The sequence below is a fragment of the Lepus europaeus genome, chromosome 1, assembly GCF_033115175.1.
Source record: "Lepus europaeus isolate LE1 chromosome 1, mLepTim1.pri, whole genome shotgun sequence".
Classification (NCBI taxonomy): domain Eukaryota; kingdom Metazoa; phylum Chordata; class Mammalia; order Lagomorpha; family Leporidae; genus Lepus; species Lepus europaeus.
In genome coordinates, this window is record NC_084827.1 from 42,446,604 (window position 1) to 42,469,684 (window position 23,081).

A 23,081-nucleotide genomic window follows, 5' to 3' on the forward strand; every position below is an offset into this window, starting at 1 on the left:
GACTGTAACCCAATTCAAAAAAACAAAAACATCCTCTCTGGAGGAGGCACAAGGGTTTCAACTTAATCTATGCCATATTACTGCAAACTATTATAATTTTGGAAAACTTCCCCAAAAATCACACTCAGTGAAAATATGACCAGGATATAATTGCTTAGTGACATAATGTATGATAAACTTTATCATAAGAGCACAATCATAAATGGATGAAATGGGGATATTACAGTTAACAAAACGAATGAAAATAGTTATTTACAGTATCCCATTTCTTGATTTATTAATTTAGCACCTTTTATAAGTTACAATGAATATTTTAATCACAGCTTTTTTAACTTTTAAAATTTTATTTTATATATATGAATAACATTATTCTTAAATGTTTTGGCTTAAATATTCAACATAACATCACAAAATTAAGTCTGGTTTAATTTATTTTGAAGTCTGATGTCATTATATCTTGCCATTTGGCAAATCTTCACTAATGGTACAAATTGTATAAAAAGTTTCATGCACAAAAGAATTTCATGATACAGTATACACCCTATTCACTTGAATAACAATGTCAATGCATCTTATTTCAGGTAATTTTGGATAATCTAGTGAGGAAATTAGAAGAAAACTTTTACCCAACTCACATGACATATTAATTAACAGTTTTGACCTATAAAACTGAGAAAAATAAATTATCAGAAGCAAAATAGCACTTGATAACTGTAAAATCAAAATCAAGGAATCTTAAGTAAATATACTTTGTTAGTATATATTCATTCTCATATCAATGTATTTATATATAATTCAAAGTAAACATTATGATTTCCATTTTTGCATTCTCTAACATTATTATTTGTTAAAAAAAAATTCACACTGAGGCTGTCATATTTAAAGACATTAGTATTTATGAGATAGAAGTGTCAGAAAAGGGGTAGTGGATCTTTATGCCATAGAAAGCCTTGAATAAATACAAACCCTGATAAAAAGAAAGCAGCATGCCAGAGATCTCTGAAGACAGCGCCAACGCTGTAAGAGGTGCTTGTACCGTGGCTCTGCACTGCTCCCTCTTGTGTGTTATCTGTGGTACTAGAACCATCTCCTTCCCTATGTACTTCCAAATGGGCTGCTTTTCTTAATTTCCTTCATCAGGAGAGATTAAGAGTGAAGGTAGCTTTAGAATTTTCACAACCACTTCCTCAGTACTTTGTTGAAAATTTAAAATATAAACACAGAAACTTTATTACGCAATAAAATTTAAGATTTACTGAACAAAATTTATCCAAATATCATGGTGCATATTCAAGACCAATTTCTCTAAGTGTTAAGTTGCTCATATTGACAGGTCAGTGGATAAAAGATTGCAGGGTTCACATTGGACATAGTTACAAAAGCAGTTCTCCCCTATTTGAATGCCACTTATCTGCAGATGAAGAAAGAAGAAATTTTAGATTGCAGATAATTATAATCTAACCAATCAGCAATGCTTTTGCTATGGGTACTGTTTTTTAAAAAATCAGACAGTTTTAAATCACAATACTGCAAAACCACAAATGTAATAATATAACAATGATATTTAAAAGATGAATTGCTCCCAAAGATCCTTAAAACAGAATTCCATTATGCAGAGTGGCCAGTAAGACTTGCTATGTTTACTTAATCAAACAGTAATATTAATCAACTTCAAACAGCATTTAACAGAGTTTAGCTGAAATTCTTCCTTAGCTCTGATTTTTGCTAGAGCATCTTAAAAATATCAGATTTTCAGGGCCAAGGTTGTGGTTTAACAGGTTAAGCTATAGCCTGCAGTTTGAGACCCAGCTGCTCCACTTCTGATCCAGCTCCCTGATAATGCACCTGGGAAAGGGGCAGAAAATGGTCCTAGTGCTTGGCCTCTGTACCCACGTGGGAAACCCTGAAGAAGCCCCAGGTTACTGGCTCAGGACTGGCCCAACCCTGGCTTTGTGGCCATTTGGGGAGTGAACCAGCAGATGGATGGCCTCTCTCACTCTTTCAACTCTTTCAAATAAATAAAATACATGTTAAAAAAAAAAAAAGAAATATAAGATTTTGGGGCTAGTACTCTGGTGCAGCAGGTTAAGCCTCTGTCTACAGTACCAGCCTCCCATATGGGTGCCATTTCAAGTCTTGGCTGCTCCACCTCCAATCCAGCTCCCTACTGGTGACCTGGAAAAGCAGCAGGGGGTGGATCGAGTGCTTTGGCCCCTCACCCATGTAAAGTCTGGCTCCAGCTTCGGCCTGGCCCAGCCCTGGCCTTTGAGGCCATTTGGGGAGTGAAACAGCTGATGAAGATCTCTCTTTCTCTTCTCTCTCTCTGTAACTCTTTCAAGTAAATAAATAAATCTTTAAAAAATATATAAGACTTTGTAAGTAGTGGGAATTATCAGCAATTCCAATTAACATATGTGGAATCTTCAAAAAGTTCACTGAAAATGCTTATTATGAAAATCTATGGGGCTGGTGCTGTGGCACAGCAGATTAAGCTGTCATCTGCAGTACCGACATCCCATATAGGCACCAGTTAGAGTTCTAGCTGCTCCACTTCCAAGCCAGCTCTCTGGTAATGTGCCTGGGAAAGCAGCGGAGGATGACCCAAGTGCTTGGGCCCCTGTACCCAAGTAGGAGACCTAGATGAAGCTCCTGGCTCCTGGCCTAGCCCTGGCTGTTGCACTCATTTTGGGGCGTGAACTCGCAGACAGAAGATCTCTCTTTCATCCCTGTCTCTGTCTCTCCCTCTTGTTGTAACTCTGACTTTCAAATAGATAAATCAGAAGGAAGGGAGGGAGGGAAAGAGGGAGAGAGGGAGGGAGAAAAACTGTGCATTTCAAAATTTTCTGCACAATTTTCTATGAACTTTTTGAAGTCCTTTCATTTATTCCCTATATTAACATCAGGTGATTATAAATGAGTTTCAAGAATGTGGTCTCAAATGGTCTTGAAGCAAAGCAAACATAAAGTAACTGATTCTAAGTTCAAGTGCTTTATTTGAAAGAGCAACTTCACAAGATAATGTTTTATTTTATGATGCTAAGAGCAACCAAGAACAATCCTCGATTCAAATGACAAAAATCTAGCACAAGATTACTTTTCAACACAATACCTCCTCCTTTTTCCGCCTGTGCTGAGCGGAGGCTTGGGTGTCCTTGTTGAAACAATCTGGCAGTGCACAGTTCCCAGGAGCAGCATCAGCCATATCGGCCCAATCACTTCGGTCAGAGGGATGCTATGTGGGCTAGAAGCGGAACAGAATAATACTATTGCGGCAACTACAAAAAGGGAAAGAAAATACATTTAATTATAGAAATCTGACAGTCGTTTCTTCAAAGCTTTTAAAGTTGCTCTTATAATTTTTGCCAGATTATTTTTCTAAATTTAAATGAGTTTAAAATGTTAGCCCATATAAGCCCTTTTGGATTATTTTATTTGCCACAGCTTAGCCATGGTACTTAGCAATAGTCTTAGAATAAGATAACGCTAAAGATATTCACTAAAGTACACACCCCAACACTGCAATGAAAATTAGATGTGCATGAATCGAAGAATATTCCTGCTAAGATCAGAGATAATCCAAAGAATCACAGTAACCTTAAATACATTTATTTCTTTGTTTTTAAAAATAAGGAAGTTTTATAATAAATGCATAATAAAGTTATAAAGATTCTTACAGAGGCCCATCTATTCAGAACTATAAACATGAATTTACTTAGACACATTTTTCTATGGAAACTATTATATGCTCATCAATGCCAATCACTATTCTGTATTTTTGCTCAGAATCCTTTAGACTTTCTGGACATAAACTCTCTACCTGGTGAGAGGCTCCCTCCTTTATCTGTCAATCAAATGACCTTACTTCTCCCACCTCAGGGATCAACATGTAATTTAGACTTGCTATAGTCTTAGTAACTCTGGTCATAGGAGTTAATAAAAAAAGATGGACTCAGGACCTAAGAAGACCATAATCTATTTCAGGAATAATATAGGTGCTTGAAGAAGGCCATTCTCCTATATTGAAAATACTAATGATTATGGAAATAATAAATTGCCAGGGGCTCCCTCAAGCACCACCTGGAAGGGGAAAACCTAAGAATATGACAAGCAAGCAAAGCAGAGTCAGCAGCATAAAAAGTGAAGACATCATCTGAGCCTGTAAGCACAGGGATCCAGAGCGCAGAGGACTTAATTCTCTTTTGGAACAAGTGGGGAATCTGAATATTAGGAGACTTTTGTTCATTTCATTAAGTGTAATCACTGTGATATGGTTAATGTAAGGTTCATATTTTGAATAGATGCAATCTGGGTTAAAATGTCATGGTGTACATAATTTACTTTAACAAAATAGACTCAATGTTTAACAAAATATTTAACTCTAAAAATTATAATTATACCTACAAAATACTGAATAAAAATAAATTTAGTGTGAATGAAAACCACTGGAAATGCTATTACATAGAATTTCATGCATTTTTAAAGAATCTATCATAAGAAAATAAGTCAAAATATAAGAAAGGCGACATAAACACGTATGCTCAGTTCAGCAATAATTATAATAGCTAAAGAGAGCAAACAGTTTTAATACCCAATGTTGATGTAGGATGAATTACTAGAAATGTTTTCTAGTAATTAAAGACTCTGATATCTGTTATGACATTGGGCATAAAAGAATATACAATTATATATATAATAATCTTATCTATGTAGATACATTATCAAGTGTACTAAAAGGCAAGATTATGAGTAGTTATTTTTCTTTAGCTTTTTCTACATTTTCCAAATTTTTTGCCATAAACATATACATATTTAATCAGAAAAACAACCACCACAAAATCAACACAATCCATGCTTTTTACATCATAAGAAGATGTATCCTGGCTTGGAAGAAAAAGCTTTGTCTAAATAAAAGTCTGTCATTTTATTATACTTTCAAATACATAAAAGATACCTTTTAGAGTCTGCTGATAAAATACATTTGAATAATCATTCAGGATTATAATTTTTTTTTTAAAAAGTAACACATTAAATAGACTGAAAGGGCATCAACCAAATTAAAATAACTGTTTTGTTAGTGTGATAGAATGTGAGTAGTTTCTTTCTCTGTCTTCAAATACTCTATGGTAATACATACAGAAGAGATCAAAACGTTCATGGAAAATGTGTATTATGGAAAAAACTATGCATGGATTTCAAAAATTTTTTTTAAATTATTTGACAGATAGAGTTAGACAGTGAGAGAGAGAGACAGAAAGATCTTCCTTCCATTGGCTCACCCCCGAAATGGCCACTACGGCCGGAGATACTCTGATCTGAAGCCAGGAGCTTCTTCCTGGTCTACCATGCAGGTGCAGGGGCCCAAGCACTTGGGCCATCCTCCACTGCCCTCCTGGGCCACAGCAAAGAGCTGGACTGGAAGAGGAGCAACAAGGACTAGAACCCAGTGCCCATATGGGATGCTGGCACCGCAGGCAGAGGATTAACCAAGTGAACCATGGCGCCAGCCCCCTTTTTTTTGCACACCAATAAACTTATCTTTTAAAAATATTTATTTAGTTGGGACAGAGAGATATGGACAGAGAGAAAGAGGTCCCATCTGCTAGTTCATCCTCCAAATGCTCTCAACAATAGGGGATGGGGTGACGCAAAGCCATGAGTTAGGAACTCAATACAGGTCTCCCTTGCAGGTGGCAGGAATGCAACTATTTGAGCCATCATTGCTGGCTCCCATTGTCAACCCTACCTTTCAATTCCATTTTCCATGAGCTTTTTGCAGTTCTTGCTATCATGTTGTACACGTACATGACTGTGCACTAGAACGCTACTGTGTTGGGAGGCAGAGTAACAGAGTTATTAAGTGTGCGGGTCAAGCCTGGGGTCTACCATACCTGGTAGCAATGTGGTTTCGGACCCTTGGATCTCTTGGGTCCCATGCCTTATAAGTCAGGCATAACAATGGCGTCAATATTTCACTGGGTGGTATGAGATCTGAGAAAGCACTTAGAACAGCGAATGGTATAGAGATCTTCAATACAGAATATTGTATGGGAATACAGAATATTGTATATGGGAATAGCTCAGATTACAATGGTGAAAAGTACAGAAAAACAAACCATGCTTGAAGGGGAAAAAAATGAATTTGGACCAGGTATATTACACAGTGTGAGGGGTATACTTTGGAGATTATTTTTTCTAATTTTAAAAAAATTCTCTTAATTTTTATTTTTCTTTAGCTGCTCACAGATTTCAAGTTTCATAAATTTATATTGGAAACTAACATTTTTGTTTTCTCAAATATGTTTAACATTTGATAAGATAGTTATCTATCTTATGATATACTCATACTCACTTCATACTCAGTTGTAGTTAGTATGTGCTCAACATCTTAGTAACCCTAACAATATAACATCTTGAAAGTTAAAAGCAAACTTCATTTTCATCACTTAATTATACCTTGAAGAAGATAAAGGACAAGAAGCCAGAAAAAGATGACCTTTGATGTCACTTGTAACCACCACCGGAAGAAAAAGGGGAAAAATACAACTCGGACAATTCCCTTTCTAGTCAGAGAAGTCCAAGGGCTTTCAGGCTTTGCTTTAGCAAATGCAGATCCTGAAAAAGTAAAATAAACAGAGAATACATTTATTGTTCTTTAATTTCCTCTGAGAAAAAAATTCAGCATTTAAAAAACACCACCACATACAGAATTGTATTCAGTACCATGCTATGAGTGAGAAAGGTCCAATTTGGGGGTAGTAAACACTTTTTAAAAATAATATTCTGGCTGGTGCTACAGCTCACTAGGCTAATCCTCTGCCTACGGTGCCGGCACCCCGGGTTCTAGTCCCGGTTGCCCCTCTTCCAATCCAGCTCTCTGCTATGGCCTGGGAGTGCAGTGGAGGATGGCCCAAGTACTTGGGCCCTGCACCCCATGGGAGATCAGGAGGAAGCACCTGGCTCCTGGCTTCAGATCAGCTCAGCGTGCCGGCCGCAACACACTGGCCGTAGCGGCCACTTGGGAGGTGAACCAACAGAAAAAGGAAGACTTTTCTTTCTCTCTGTCTCTCTCTCTCACTAACTCTGCCTGTCAAAAAAAAAAAAAAATATATATATATATATATATATAAGTTCGAGTCCCAGCTGCTCCTCTTCTGATCCTGCTCTCTGCTATGGCCTGTGAAAGCAGCAGAAATGGTCCAAGTGCTTGAGCCCCTGCACCTACATGGGAGACCTGAAAGAAAGTTCCTGGCTCCTGGCATCAGATTGGCCCAGCTCCAGCCGTTGCAGTGATTTGGAAACTGAACCAGTGGATGGAAGACCTTTCTCTCTGTCTCTCCCACTCTCTCTCTCTCTCTCTGTAACTCTATCTCTCAAAAAAATCATAATTTAAAAAAATATCTTCAGGCCACAATATTACACCAAGTAATTTGAAAAAGACTATCAATTAAAATAGCAGAATTTCTTCCACACGTTTTATAAATATAGGACAAAATACAAGTATCAGTTCCAGTTACAAATTACAAGTGATCATTTTAATTTTTCTAACTGAATCCTGCAGTTTACTAAGCAAACATAAGCTGATAATTTTTATGTTTATTTTCTGGAATAATCTTTAGTGGATGGAAAGATCAGTCAATGGTATTTAGATGCTTCAGTTCCTTTTCATTCAATTCCTGCCTTCATCCAGATTGCTACTGCTTTTATTCCTACAATATATATCTAACTTATTTTGAATTGTTTTTTTCAATGACATGTCGACTACTATGAAGTATCTATTTTTCCAAGACTTACCTCTTTTTTTTTTTTTTTGACAGGCAGAGTGGACAGTGAGAGAGAGAGACAGAGAGAAAGGTCTTCCTTTTGCCATTGGTTCACCCTCCAATGGCCGCCGCGGTTGGCGCGCTGCGGCCGGTGCACCGTGCTGATCTGAAGGCAGGAGCCAGCTGCTTCTCTTGGTCTCCCATGGGGTGCAGGGCCCAAGCACTTGGGCCATCCTCCACTGCACTCCCGGGCCATAGCAGAGAGCTGGCCTGGAAGAGGGGCAACCGGGACAGAATCCGGTGCCCCGACCGGGACTAGAACCCGGGTGTGCCGGCGTCGCAAGGCGGAGGATTAGCCTAGTGAGCCGCGGCGCCGGCCATCTCTCTCTTTTTTTAAACCTTTTATTTAATGAATATAAATTTCAAAGGTACAATGTTAGGAATATAGTGTTTCTTCTCCCCATACCCACCCTCCCACCCCTAGTCCTGTCCCACCTCCTACTCCCTCTCCCATCCCATTCTTCATTAAGATTCATTTTTAATTAACTTTATTTACAGAAGATCAACTCTATACTAAGTAAAGATTTCAACAGTTTGCAACCACACATACACGCAATGTATAAAGTACTCTTTGAGAACAAGATTTGCAGTTAATTCTCATAGTACAACTCATTAAGGACAGAGGTCCTACATGGGGACTACATGCATAGTGACTTCTGTTGTTAGTTTAACAATTAACTCTCTTATTTATGACATCAGTGATCACCCGAGGCTCTTGCCATGAGCTGCCAAGGCTATGGAAGCATTTTGTGACCACAAACTCCGTCAGTATTTAGACAAGGCCATAAGCAAAGTGGAGGTTCTCTCCTCCCCTTAGAGAAAAGTACATCCTTCTTTGATGGCCCCTTCTTTCCACTGGAGTCTCGAGTGAGATCCTTCATGTAGGATATTTTTTGCGATGGTGCCAAGACTTACCTCTTACAAGATCAACATCTATGAGGTCTGGTTTCACATGTGCTGTTTTCTTTGGTTTATTCCTTAACCCCTACAATACATGAAAAGTAGTGTTAGAACAGAAATTCAGAATTGCAAAAAACAATCAACTTATAAATATTCCAAGTTAAAATAAAATCTTTATTCTACTGGATGAAAATATAACTCGTATATAACTGTTAGAAATAGAACATAAGTCTAGTATTATAATTTATAATACATTACTTTCCAAAAGGACATATTTAGGGATGAATGCAACATGTACAGCTTGTTTAATACTAACAGTAAAATCTAACACAAAGACTATCATTCCACACCACAGCAAGTTCGGGGATGCAGCTTGGGAGGGTCTAGGATACTGCACGGGACCCAGACTGGCCTTAAGAATGTGCTGAGGGTGGGTGGAGGAGCCTTGAAGGCCCTCAAGTTGGGGCTGGTGTTGTGGTGCAGCAGGTTAAATCGCCACCTATGATGCTGGCATCCCATATGAATGTTGCTGGTTCGAGTCCTGGCTGCTACAGTTCTGATACTGCTGCCTGCTAATGCACCTGGGAAAGCAGTGGAAGATGGCTTGAGTACTTGGGCCCCTGCACCCATGTGGGAGACATGGATGGAATTCCTTGCTCCTATTCTGTCTGGTCCAGCCCCAGCCATTGCAGCCACTTGGGAAGTAAATCAATGAATAGAAGATTCTATTAATGTCTCTCTCTGTCTCTTTCTCTGTAACTCTGCCTTTCTAGTAAAAAATAAACCTTTTAAAAAAGCAAACAAACAAAAAAGCCATCAAATGTGATGATGGCGCAATCCCATAAAGCAGTGATCACAGAGCTGAGGACCAGGCTTCTCCAAAGCTGCCAGCAGGTGGGAGTGAGATCACTGGAACCCAGAGGAAGATGCAATTCAAGGTCACCACTCTATGTCCCCAGCTAACCACCAATGAGAATACAGCACTGCTTCATCATCTCAGCACTCTGAGGCCATGAAGAGGAGGAGGAGGAGACAGTTAATGTGAACTGCATTCACTTAAAATTTAAATTATTGAACACTGAGATTAGGTTGTACTGAGTGAGAGTAGGGATGGAGGTCAAAATTAGTGAATAAAGAAAATGGAAAAACAAATCACTTTTTATTAAGAGTAGCATATTAAGAATTAGATGAGCTTAGGCTAAACTCATTAATGGTCAGCATTAATGATAAGGCAATACTTTAGCTGATTCTCACAGCCTGATTCCATACTTGCAAATTTACCCACTCACTAAAATTTGCTTGTAGTCCCAAATCAATATTAGTGCTTTTGTCCTTATTTGCAGAAACGTGCAGAGTTGCAAAAAAAAGAAAGAAAGAAAGAAACCTGAATTCCTACTGCACAAGTTTCCAACTGAAAGCTGAACAAGGCAATGCCTTGCTTTCTTGTTTCAGGTCTCAGAATTGTAAACAAATGTCCTTTTCATGCTCTACTTAGTACCACATTTCTGTGCTTTTTGTTGGCAACTGTGTTATTTAACATGACCCCAAGAATACTGCCCCAAATTCAAGAAGGCTCTTTTATGCCTTATGGAGAAAATGTATGATAGGCAACTTCCATTCAGACATCAGTTACAGTGCTGTTGGCTATGAGTTCACTGTGAGTCTATAATATATACAAAATAAGGCATCTTTATACAGAAACATACATAAAACAAGGTTATGGGATTGGATTAAGATGGCAGAGTAGGAAGGGAGCAGCCTCATCACTATGAAAGAATGTAAGGGGAGGCCGGCGCTGTGGCTCAATAGGCTAATCCTCTGCCTGTGGCGCCGGCACACCGGGTTCCAGTCCCAGTCGGGGTGCTGGATTCTGTCCTGGTTGTTCCTCTTCCAGTCCAGCTCTCTGCTGTGGCCCGGGAGTGCAGTGGAGGATGGCCCAAGTGCTTGGGCCCTGCACCCACATGGGAGACCAGGATAAGCAGCTGGCTCCTGGCTTCGGATCAGCGCGGTGCGCCAGCTACAGCGCGCTGGCAGCAGTGGCCATTGGGGGGTGAACCAACGGAAAAGGAAGACCTTTCTCTCTGTCTCTCTCTCTCTCTTACTGTCCACTCTGCCTGTCAAAAAAATAAAATAAAGTGCATTCCAAGGTTTCTTATGGCCTCAACTCTCCAGTTAAAAGACACAGACTGGCTGAATGGATTAAAAAACAAACCCACCTATTTGCTGCCTACAATAAACACATCTCACCAACAAAGATGCAGGCAAACTGAAAACGAAAGGATGGAAAAAGATATTCCATGGTAACAGAATCCAAAAGAGATGGTGTAGCCATCAGACAAAACAGACTTCAACACAAAAACTGTTAAGAGACAAAGAAGGGCACTGTGTGATGATTAAGGGACCAATTCATTAGGAAGATGTAACTATTACAAATGTATATGCACCTAATTATAGGGAACCTGGCTGTTTAGAAGAAAAGTTAAGGTATGTAAAGGGAGACATAGACTCTAATACAATAGTAATGGGGAACTTCAATCCCTACACCCTCTTTCAGCAATGGACAGGTCAACAAGACAGAAAATCAGCAAGGAAACAACAGAGTTAATCAACACCACAGACCAAATGGACCTAACAGATATCCACAGAACTTTCCATCCTATAGTTGCAGAATAAACATTCTTCTCACCAGTGCATGGAACTTTCTCTAGAACTGACCACATGCTAGGCCATAAAGTAACTCTCAGCTTGCACCTTCTCAATGTGATTTAGCTGGAAATCAAGAAGTCAGGACTCTCTAGAACATATGCAAACACATGGAGACTAAACAACACGCTCCTAAATGAACAGTGGGTCACAGAAGAAATTAAAAGAGAAATAAAAAAAAATTTCTGGAAACAAATGAAGTGACAACGTATCAAAATTTATGGGATACAGCAAAAGCAGTGTCAAGAGGAAAGTTTATAGCAATTGGTACCCACATCAAGAAACTGAACTATCTATGCACGTCAAGGATTTAGAAAAGCAACAATAAACCAAACCCAAAACTAGTAGGAGAAAGGAAATAATTAAAATTCGAGAAGAAATCAACAAAATTGAAACAAAAAAATTTAAAAGATCATCAAAAGAGCTGGGGTTTTTTTTTTTTTGAAAACATAAACAAAATTGACACACCATTGGCTCAAGTCACAAAAAAAAAAAAAAAAAAGAGAGAGAATACCCAAATCAATAAAATTAGAGGAAATGTAACAACAGACACCACAGACATAAAATGAATCACCAGAAATTACGACAAAGAGCTGTATGCCAACAAACTGGGAAATCTAGAACAAATGGATAGATTTCTAAACACAAACAACCCACCTAAATTAAACCATGAAGACAGAGAAAGCCTAAACAGACCCATAACGAAGATGAAAACTGAATCAGTAATAAAGACCTTCCCAACAAAGAAAAGCCCTAGCTTCACTACTGAATTCTATTATAACTCCAATTCTTCTCAAATTGGGTATAGAAGGAACACTCCTCAACATAATAAAGGTAATTTATGACAAACCCATGGCCAGCATCCTATTGAATGGGGAAAAGTTGGAAGCATACCCACTGAGATCCACAACCAGACAAAAATGCCCACTCTCACCATTGCTAGTCAATATAGTCCTGGAAGTTTTAGCCAAAGCCATTAAACACAAAAAGAAATCAAAGGGATTCAAATTGGGAATGAGGAACTTAAACTATCCCTATCTGCAGATCACTTGATTTTATATAAAAGAGATCCAAAAGACTCTACTAAGAGACTACTGGAACTCATGGAGGAGTTGGTAAAGTAACAAGATATAAAATCAATACATAAAACAGTCGTTGTATACAGACAATGCCATGTCTGAGAATGAACTTCTAAGATCAAGCCCCTTTACAAACACTACAAAAAAAATCAAATACCTTGGAATAAATTTAACCAAGGATGTCAAAGAGCTCTATGATGAGAATTATAAAATATTAAAGAAAGAAATAGAAGAAGATACAAAAAACGGAAAAATCTTCCATGTTCATGTATTGGAAGAATCAATATCATCAAAATGTCCATACTTCCAAAAGCAATTTACAGATTCAATACAATATCAAAATACCAAGGACATTCTTCTCAGATATAGAAAAAATGATGTTGAGGGGCTGACACTGTGTCTTAGTGGGTGAAGCCACTGCCTGCAGTGCTGGCATCCCATTTGGGTGCTGGTTCGAGTCCCAGCTGCTCCATTTCTGATCCAGCTCTCTGCTATGACCTGGGAAAACAGTGGAAGATGTCCAAGACCTTGGGCCCCTACACCTGTGTGGGAGACCTGGAGGAAGCTCCTGGCTCCTGGCTTTGGATCAGCACAGCTCCAGCCGTTGCAGCCACCTGGGGAATGAATCAGAGGATGGAAGACCTCTCTCTCTCTCTGCCTCTGCCTCTCTGTAGGTCTGCCTTTCAAATAAATACACAAATCTTTAGGAAAAAAAAAAAAGGAAAAAAATGCTGTGGAAAATCATATGGACACACAGGAGACCTTGAGTTATCTGTACCCCTATGTTTATTGCAACTTAATTCATAGAAGCTAAGACATGGAATCAACCCAAATGCCAGACAATTGAAGACTAGATAAAGAAATTATAGGATATGTATACTATGGAATACTATACAGCAATAAAAAATGGAATCTGGTCATTTACAACAAAATGGATAAATCAGGAAAACATTATACTTAGTGAAATAAGCCAGTCTCAAAGGGACAAATACCATATGTTCTTTCTGACCTGTGATAACCAACAGAGCAACTAAAAGGCAATCTGTAGAAGTAAATTGACTTTTTGAGAAGCAATGACTTGAACAGCCCTTGTCTTGACTGCTGAAGAACAGTTTGATTTTTTTTAAATAACATAGAATTAAACATATGTGTATAAAGTCCATTGAAAACAGATCTCAGTAAAAAATAAGAGTGGGAATAAGAAACGAAGGAGGAAGAGGGGTTGGGAATTGGGTACAGTGGGAAGAATCACCATGTTCCTAAATATAATTATGAAGTGTATGAAGTTTATAACTGTAAGGCTGTATAGTTCTGCGCAAGAGAAAAAAAATAAACAAGGTTATATACCTGACTAGTTGATGAATGCCCTGTAACCAAAGGATCACAGGAACCTAATTATATCTCTAGTAGCAATGATTCAGTATTTGCTAATTCAGGGTTTGTTGTGATTTTATAGAACGTAACTGGCAGAAATAATACTTCCCATCTCAATGTTACTTCCCATGATTGATAGATTCTAAGTCATTCCCATGATTTTGCAATAAAATAAAACTTTAAACAAAATTTCATTTGAAAATACTATTTTGATTTGGTATGAAGTTTATTACAACAGGTTTTTACTTTTATTATTGTCAAAAATGAAAATAGAACATACTTTAGTTTATTTCCATTATAATTCCTTGTCTAACAACTTGACCTTAATGCCATTGTTTTCTGACTAATCTGAAGCTTAATTTCCCTATGTATCCCTAAAATTTTTAAAAAGATTGTTCCGGCCGGTGCCGTGGCTCAATAGGCTAATCCTCCGCCTTGCAGCGCCGGCACACCAGGTTCTAGTCCCAGTCGGGGCGCCAGATTCTATCTCGGTTGCCCCTCTTCCAGGCCAGCTCTCTGCTATGGCCCGGGAAGGCAGTGGAGGATGGCCCAAGTGCTTGGGCCCTGCACCCGCATGGGAGACCAGGAGAAGCAGCTGGCTCCTGCCTTCAGATCAGCACAGTGCGCCGGCCGTGGTGGCCATTGGAGGGTGAACCAACAGCAAAAGGAAGACCTTTCTCTCTCTCTCTCTCACTGTCCCCTCTGCCTGTCAAAAAAAGATTGTTCCAAGAGCTAAGTTCCACAGAGAAATAGTAAATTGTCTTAATTTATGTAACTATGTTGTTTTCAACAAGCTCATTCTACCTGACTTTGTTTATATGTGGTTCATTTTTCTATTTTAAAGTTTATTAAACTTATTTGGAGGGCTGGCATTGTAGTATATAGCGGGTCAAGCTGCTGCCTGTGATGCTGGCATCCCACATGGGCACCGCATGTGTTCTGGCTGCTCTACTTCCAATCCAGCTCCCTGTTAATGTGTCTGAGGAAGCAACGGAGGATAGCACAAGTGCTTGGGCCGCTGCATCCACATGGGAGACCTGGAAGAAGCTCCTGGAACAACCCTGGCTATCACAGCCATTTGAGGAGTGAGTCAGAGGATAGAAGATCTCTCTGTCTCTCCCTTTCTCTCTGTAACTTTCAAATTAATTAATTAATTAATTAAAAAAAAATACTTCCCCTTCAAGGGAGCCCATCAGACTAAAATGGATTAAAAAGAAATACAGAAAAAGTTCACTCATATATCTAACATTAACAACTTTATTCACAGAAATGAAAATAGTACCAACATTTGAGCATTCATAAAATCTGATTTTACTTAAATAGATATTTTAAGTTGAATATTTTTCAGTTAGTTAGGGGTAAACTACATTCAAACAAAGTAGCATAATTTTCAGTAATAATCATGAACCCTCAAAATTTTAAATGAACAAGTAAAAAACAAAATCTAAGTTAGTTTTTGAAAAAGAAATTTTCTTTCTTTCTTTTTTTTTTTTTTTTTTTTGACAGGTAGAGTGGACAGTGAGAGAGAGAGAAAGGTCTTCCTTTACCGTTGGTTCACCCTCCAATGGCTGCCACAGCCGGCACACCATGCTGATCCGAAGCCAGGAGCCAGGTGCTTCTCCTGGTCTACCATGTGGGTGCAGGGCCCAAGCACTTGAGCCATCCTCCACTGCACGCCCAGGCCACAGCAGAGAGCTGGACTGGAAGAGGAGCAACCGGGACAGAATGCGGCACCCCAACCGAGACTAGAACCTGGTGTGCCGGCGCCGCAGGCGGAGGATTAGCCTATTGAGCCGCGGCACCAGCCAAGAAAAGTAATTTTCAAAACTACTTGGTTTTGCACTAATTAAAAAGTAGAAACAAGCAATACACATACAATTAATCCCTAAGAAATAAAATATTTCTTCCTGTCTTTAATACACTTAAACTCCTTAAATACATTCCACAGTACAATGACGTAATAGTCTGAAGTTTTTTATTTTTTAAAACATGAGTACATATACAGATAAGGTTGAGCAAAAAACTGAAAAGGCCTGTTTGTTTAGAAAGAGCTTCTGTTCAGTGATCTAGACTCGCTACTCAGACTCTCTCAAAGGCCAGAAACCTCAGATTCACTTTCTAGTAATCCTGTTCAGTTTCCAATTCCTTTTTGCTTCTAAAATGTTTCAATAAGCTTTTTGTTGAAGCTTTAAAAGTCTAGTAGATGCTAGAGGCCAGTGGAGTAACAGGTAGAGCTGCCACCTGGGACACCAGCATCATGTTCAAGTCCTGGCTGCCCTACTTTCAATCCAGCTCCCCACTAACACGGCTGGGAAAAGCAGCAGCAGATGACCCCAGTGCTTGGACCCCTGTACCCATGAGGGAGACCTGGAAGAAGCTCCTAGTTTCTGGCTTCGGCCTGGCCCAGTCCTAGCTGTTGTGGCTCTTTGGGGATAAGCTCTCTCCCTGTCTCTGTATCTCTGTCTTTCAAATAAAAAGCTTAAATCTTTAAAAAAAAAAAAAAAAAAGTTTAAGGGAGGAGGGGAGGCTAGAGGGTGAAGTTGCTGCCTGTGATGATGACATCCTACATGGGTGCCAGTTCATGTCCCAGCTGCTCCAATTCTGATCCAGCTCCCTGTTAATGCGTCTGGAAAAAACAGCAGCAGATGACCCATGTGTCTGGGCCCCTGCCACCCACATGGGAGACCTGGAAGAAGCTCCTGGCTCCTGGCTTCGGCCTGGCCCAGACCTTGCTGTTGGGGCGTGAACTAGCACATGGAAGATCTCTCTCTCTCTCTTTCTTCCAAACAAATATTTTAAAAAATTCTTTTAAAAATATTGAAGTCTAGTAGGTGCTTTGGTCAAGGTGGTTAGAAAATGAAGCAAAGCATTCAGTTATAATTTCTAAAATACTTAAGGAAAAATAATTTGCAATTTACAAAAGATTTTGTACTTTTATTGGTCTTAAAAAAACACTTGTAAGAAATGTATTTTCTCATATGGCTTTCTTTGATCTCCTTAGTAGCTGCTCACTGCTTTGACAAATGAGAGAACTGCTGAGACAGAACAAATCTAATATACTTGGTGCAGTGTTGCCTAAACAGGCAGAATATTTTATTTTTATCAAATATTAACATCGATACACATTATGCACTTACACTATAACTTGCCTCCACCACAAAGTATTACAAGAATGAAATGTGCTAGAGCTGGCGCTGTGGCACAGCAGGTGAAACCTCCTCTGGGGAGCCGGCATCCCCTGTAGGCACCAGTTCATGTCCTGGCTGCTCCTCTTCTGATACAGCTCTCTGTTTATGGCCTGGGGAATCAGAGGAAAACGGCCCAAGTGCTTGGGTCCTTGCACTTGCATGGGAGGAAACCCGGAAGAAGCTCCTGATTCCTGGCTTCAGATTGGCCCACCTCCAGCCATTGTGGCTATTTGGGGAGAGAACCAGTGGATGGAAGACCTTTCTCTCCATCTCTCCCTCTCTCTGATTGTAACTCTGCCTCTCAAATAAACAAAAATCTTAGAAAAAAAAAAAAAAAAAAAAGAAGCAGTGGAAGATGGCCCAAGTGTTTGGGCCCCTATATCCACGTGGGAGGCCCAGAAGAAGCTCCTGCTTTGGCCTGGCCTAGCCCCAGCTTTTGTGGCCATTTGGGGGAGGGAACCAGCTTATGGAAGATCTCTCTCCCTGTCTTCCTCTCTGTAACTCTGCCTCTCAAATAAATAAATAAATCTTCCAAAAAAAAAAAAAAAAAAAAAAAGAATGAAATGTGCTTTTAAGCCTTGTCAACAAATCGAATCAAATCTATAATTCAAGAGTAAGTTTTAATTTTTTTTTAACTCTGCAATAGTTATCATTCAGCAGTGGCATAATCCATAAAGAAAGATGCATTTCAGAAGGAAGTTATAGGTCCTGTACCTGGTAATACAACCTCCCGAGGTAGTTAATGCCCCTGACTGATGAATTAAAATTTTTCTTATCCTCAAAGAAAGTAAAACGCTTTAAGGCGTCTTAAAAGGCCCCTCTGCTATTCCTTATTTGCTTGACTACTCCAACTCTGCTTGATACTTTCCCCACACTGCGTCCTTGTGGAACTCCCACTTCTCTCCCACCTTCACTTGCATCTCTTTCTGTGCCTACCTATTTGGAGTTTCCCAATGTTCTGTTCTGTATCCTTCCATCAGTCAACAAAAATCTACTCACTCTTCTTCTAGTATTTCTAGCATACTTAGTGTTGCCTGAGTGAATTTGTTAAAATTTAAATTTAGTATTTTTGCTTACAGTTTCCAGATTATGTCCAAACTTGGGTTAGACATTCAAGCCCCTTCATAATCTGACTTCCATTTTCCTGTCCTAACTACCCTAATCTCCTTCCTCCACCCAACCTATTGCCAAATCCAACTCCTGAGGACTGCTGACTCAGAAATGTTGCTTTCTTCCTTTACTTATATTGCCATATGCCTGTCTTCTGTCTTCCCCATTCTCCAGAGCCAGTTCCTAAGCCACTTCCTCTGTGATGTCTTTCCCCACCTTCCCAGGGGATGCCCCTACAGAGATTTACACATGCCTCTCAACTGAATTTATCTCATTTGTAATTCTGGATCTAACCTTCCAAAAACACTATAATCTATTTCATCTCTCTGTCCCCATCCCACAGTTAACACATACTACCACCTTGCTAAATGATTAATCTGTCAAAAATAGTTTAAAGATTAAAAGTGACAAATGGCAAAGAAAGCAGCTCTTTATTAAAGATAAGCCGTCTAAATACTGACAGATGTTTTAGACAGACACTGGTATTCAATCTATTGTAAACGTTTCTGTACAAAATTCAAAATGCCAAGTAACTAAAATAACATTTTCTGGGCCCAGATTAAATTTAGCTCGTGCAGGAACACGCTGATTAGTATCTATGCAAATGAAAAACATATATCTTATTACCACCAAAGAGTGCCGAGAGCAACAAATTTAGTTTAAAAATAGTCTTCATGCTAGCAAGGTAGCCTATGAAAATATCTTATCAGCTTAAGAGAGGTATCACATGTTCAGGAAAAAAAAAACACCTACTATAAAAACATTTTAATTAATACTTTACTTTCCCAAATTTTCATGACCAACTTTCCAGCGACTCTTTTCGTGTCCAAGTCATTCTGTTAGTAGCTCCAAAACAGCAGACGTCAATTAAGCAGAGTAGCATGAGCACAGGATCAACTCAGGCGGGAAAAGTCCTGGAACACTTACCAGTTTAATAAACTGTACAGAGCAATGACAGCATCAAAAGGGAGGAAAGCAAACTAGAAGTATAAGGTGACAAGTGAAAGGGAAAAGAAGCTGACAAAAAATAATCATTAGAAATTTAATTTTTAAATAGAAAGATGCTAAAAAGAAAAAAAATCACCAGAAGACACATGACTATGTCATCAGAGTCCCTCTTGATTTAAAAATTTATACAGAATATTAATTCTTATCTTAAAAGTATGACATTAAATAAAATGTGAATAATCAACTCAATGAACCACATTTCATGATAAATAAAATGAAATATATGTGTTACCTTGATTTCTCTCTGTTCAACAGATTTTTCCCATATTTGTTGATCATATGCTCCAATCTATGGGAAATACAAAAGACAAGGACACATTAAGTGATCATTGCTGGTACCTAACATTGCTTAAATTATAAGCAACAAGGTGTTCATTCAGCACAGAGTAGATTCAGTTCTGTCTCAGACTTCTGGGATCAACACTGTGTTGCAATGGCTCTCAAAGTATGGATTCAGGACCAGAACTTGTTAGAAATGCAAACTCTCGGGGCCCATCCTAGAGTTACTAAACCAGAAATATGGGATGGGGCCCCAAAGCCCGTTTTCAAAATCTTCCTCGATGATTCTGATATTTGAAAGCCACTGCTATACAGAATATAACTCTGCAATATTCAAGAAAAAAATTCTTAAGGAATAAGTCCTTTAGAGAATTATTTTATAGAAGCAAAATACTAATATTCTCCAGAATTAAAATTTCATAAAACAAAGATAGTAATTATCTTGGAAAATAAAGTTATGAAACAATTGAAAACACAGAGAAAGAATTAAGAAGTAGGATTCTTCATAAGCTTCTATGTCTATTATTATTAGATGCTAAGATGTTCTGTGAATTATACTTTCACCCAGGCAGGATGAACACACCATTCTTTAGTTTTTCTGACCCAGTTCTTTGCTTTTTAGCACCTAGTGTCTCTAAGTTTCTACTTAATATTCTATACCCAAACAGGAAGCCAAAATGGGCCAATGGCCTATGATCATGATTAGGAATTTTTACTATCTGCATTAACTGAAAATCAGAATTCTAAGAAATTAAAAATGCTTTAGATAATTACACTTACGAGAATAAAGACAAAGACCAGAAATACCAGATACAAAGATACTATAAGAAATTTTTAGAATTATTTTTTGACTTAAAGCATCATTTTCCTCCAAAGTCCTTTTAGACAGTATTTTTTAAACGAGTTATTTACTTATTTGAGAGGCAGAGTTACAGAGAGAGAAGTCTTCCATCTGCTGGTTCACTCCCCAAATGGCTGCAATGGCAGGAGCTGGACTGATCTGAAGCCAGGAGCCAGGAGCTTCTTCCTGGTCTCCCACACAGGTGTAGAGCCCCAAGCACTTGGGCCATCTTCCACTGCTTTCCCAGGGCATAGCAGGAAACTGGATTGAAAGTGGAGCAGCTGGGCTGGCACCACAGCTCACTAGGCTAATCCTCCACCTGTAGTGCTGGCACCCCAGGTTCTAGTCCCGGTCGGGGCGCTGGATTCTGTCCCGGTTGCTCCTCTTCCAGTCCAGCTCTCTACTGTGGCCCAGGAGGACAGTGGAGGATGGCCTAAGTGCTTGGGCCCTGCACCCAAATGGGAGACCAGGAGGAAGCACTTGGCTCCTCGCTTCAGATGGGCACGGCGCGGTGGCCGTAGCCAACCTTTCTCTCTGTCTCTCTCTCTCACTGTCTAACTCTGCCTGTCAGAAAAAAAAAAAAAAAAAAAGTGCAGCAGCTGGAACACTGGAACATGAACCAGTGCCCATTTGGGATGCTGGCTCTGCAGGCGGTCACCTAACCTATTATGCCACATATTACGCCAGGCCCGACAGTGTTCTTTTTAATCTCATTAGAAGAAATGAGAACTTGATAACACCAGGGTGGTTTTAAAGTAAATATGAAGAAGACAGAATAAAAGAATTTATTAAATGCCACCACAAGAGCTCTTCATCTATTATTCTCTCTTGTACATTATCTTATTCATACTAATTATTCTGATCCTAAAAATTCTGCTCTCTTTTTCATTACCTTCTAGTGACTCCTTTTTTATTTTAAAAATCATATTGTGATATAATATTCCTCGAAATTAAAATCTTATAACACTCCAATCCATCTAGACCAAACAACTCACTTATATGTAACTAAAATTACCATCCATCTCTATAAAGATGGGTTAAGAAGTCTCAGGTATGGAACAACCAACAGTTAACATTAACAGTAGAAGCAAGGACTGTGGTGTAGGAGGTTAAGCCTCTGGCAGTGGCGCCACTGTGGCACCAGTATCATGTGGGTGTCAGTTCAAGACCTGGCTTCTCCACTTCCAATCCAGCTCCTTGCTAATGTCCTGGGAAGGCAGTGGAAGATGGCCTAAGTGCAGGGGCCAAAGACCTGGAAGAGGCCCCTAACTCCTGGCTTCAGATCAACCCAGTTCTGGCCGTTGCAGCCATTTGGGGAGTGAACCAGTGGATGAAAGACCTTTCTCTCTGTCTCTCCTTCTATCTGTAACTCTGTCTCTTAAATAAATAAATCTTAAAAAAAAAAAAAAATACCAACAGTATATCTGACCTGCAGTGACCATTTGCCCTTTACCCTCTTAAATTCTGAATTCAATCATCTTTCTTAAAATCAGAAAAGGTTAAGCATGGGAACATGGATTCCACAGGAATAATTCTGCTCTTATTTAGTAATGCAGGAACTACATACAATCAAAATTCAGGTTTAAAATGTGTAAATATTTCAATGCATTGCATACTTTTAGAGAAACAGGAAGCAAATTGATAACAAATAGGCATAAATATGTTTTAATAATTATTTTGGCAGTGTTTATTTTTATATTCAAAAGAATGCCTAAATTCTCTTTAGAGGAACACTGTTTTTACTTTTCAGTGTGACTACTGAGATTATGTCCTGCAATCCTAAAATCAGAAAAAATAATTCCCACATAACATAACCAACCAGAAGTATGTGTCAGTCTTTGGCATAACTAGGTTCAGTGAAATACTGTCTGGATATTCAAGTAGCCCATGTTCCAAAAGGTATAGAAAGCCTAGAAAACTCTGTAGAGAAGCAGTGGGTGAAGTGGAAGAGCTTTTTGAAGGCCAAGATTCTTTACTTGTACACAGCAGAACGGAACCTTTAAAAAGAGTGGGTAGGCAGATATTTCTATAGAAAGTCACACCATAAGATTGGCTGCATTACTAGGGAGACAATTTTATTTGAAGATTCGATGGGTAAGAGGAAGGACAACTTTACTGTAACAGAATGCTTTATGAGGTCTTTCTTGTAACTAGCTAAGTGTCATTTCAATTGCAAGTAACTAAGTGGAAGCATCATCAATTCACCTTTGTAGCGGACTTCTTGTGTTTTAAAAATACTATCAGAATGGACCATTTGGTTACACAAGCAAATAAATGCTTTCTTAGAGAAAACTGTGAAGGTGCTGTTAACCTAAATGCAGGTGCTTCGGAGGGAAATGTTTAGGGTTCTGCTTAGTGATGTCATGCCCTCCGAAAGTTACCCGTACACATGAACTCAGACCGAATCATGTCTGAAGACTGTTTCTTGAGATGTGCATCAGAGGCATTGTGAAATCAGGGTGGTAGCAGGATCCCAGAAGGGACAGCATAGCAATTCTTTTTTCTTTTTTTTTAATTATTTACTTTTTATTTGAAAGGTAGTCAAAGAGACACACAGAGATCTTCCATCTACTCCTCAAAGTCCACAACAGCTTAGGCAGCCAGGCCAAAGCCAGGAACCCAGAATTCAATCCCAGTCTCCTATGCGGGTGAGAGAGATCCAACCACCTGAGCCATCACCTGCTGCTTCCCAGGGGGCACAAAGCAGGTGGCTGGAATCAAAGCAGAGCCAGGACTTGAACCCAGACACTCCAATAAGGGATGCAAGTATTCAAAGCAG

The 23,081-nt window shown here is 39.1% G+C and overlaps 1 protein-coding gene across 5 annotated transcripts in view; it reads right to left on the reverse strand.

The window, feature by feature from the left end:
- The window catches only part of PHTF2 (putative homeodomain transcription factor 2), a 134,947-nt gene that overhangs the window by 43,871 nt on the left and 67,995 nt on the right, over positions 1–23,081 (reverse strand). For 3 of the 5 annotated variants that reach the window (XM_062211238.1, XM_062210977.1, XM_062211319.1), the window contains exons 3-7: positions 19,415–19,471; positions 8,736–8,805; positions 6,454–6,612; positions 3,110–3,275; positions 967–1,131 (exon numbers count right to left, since the gene is read on the reverse strand). In XM_062211238.1, the coding sequence (XP_062067222.1) occupies positions 967–1,131; positions 3,110–3,275; positions 6,454–6,612; positions 8,736–8,805; positions 19,415–19,471 (617 nt within the window). The remainder of the gene's footprint in view (positions 1–966; positions 1,132–3,109; positions 3,276–6,453; positions 6,613–8,735; positions 8,806–19,414; positions 19,472–23,081) is intronic. The other 2 variants (XM_062211063.1, XM_062211153.1) reach the window with 2 other exon arrangements.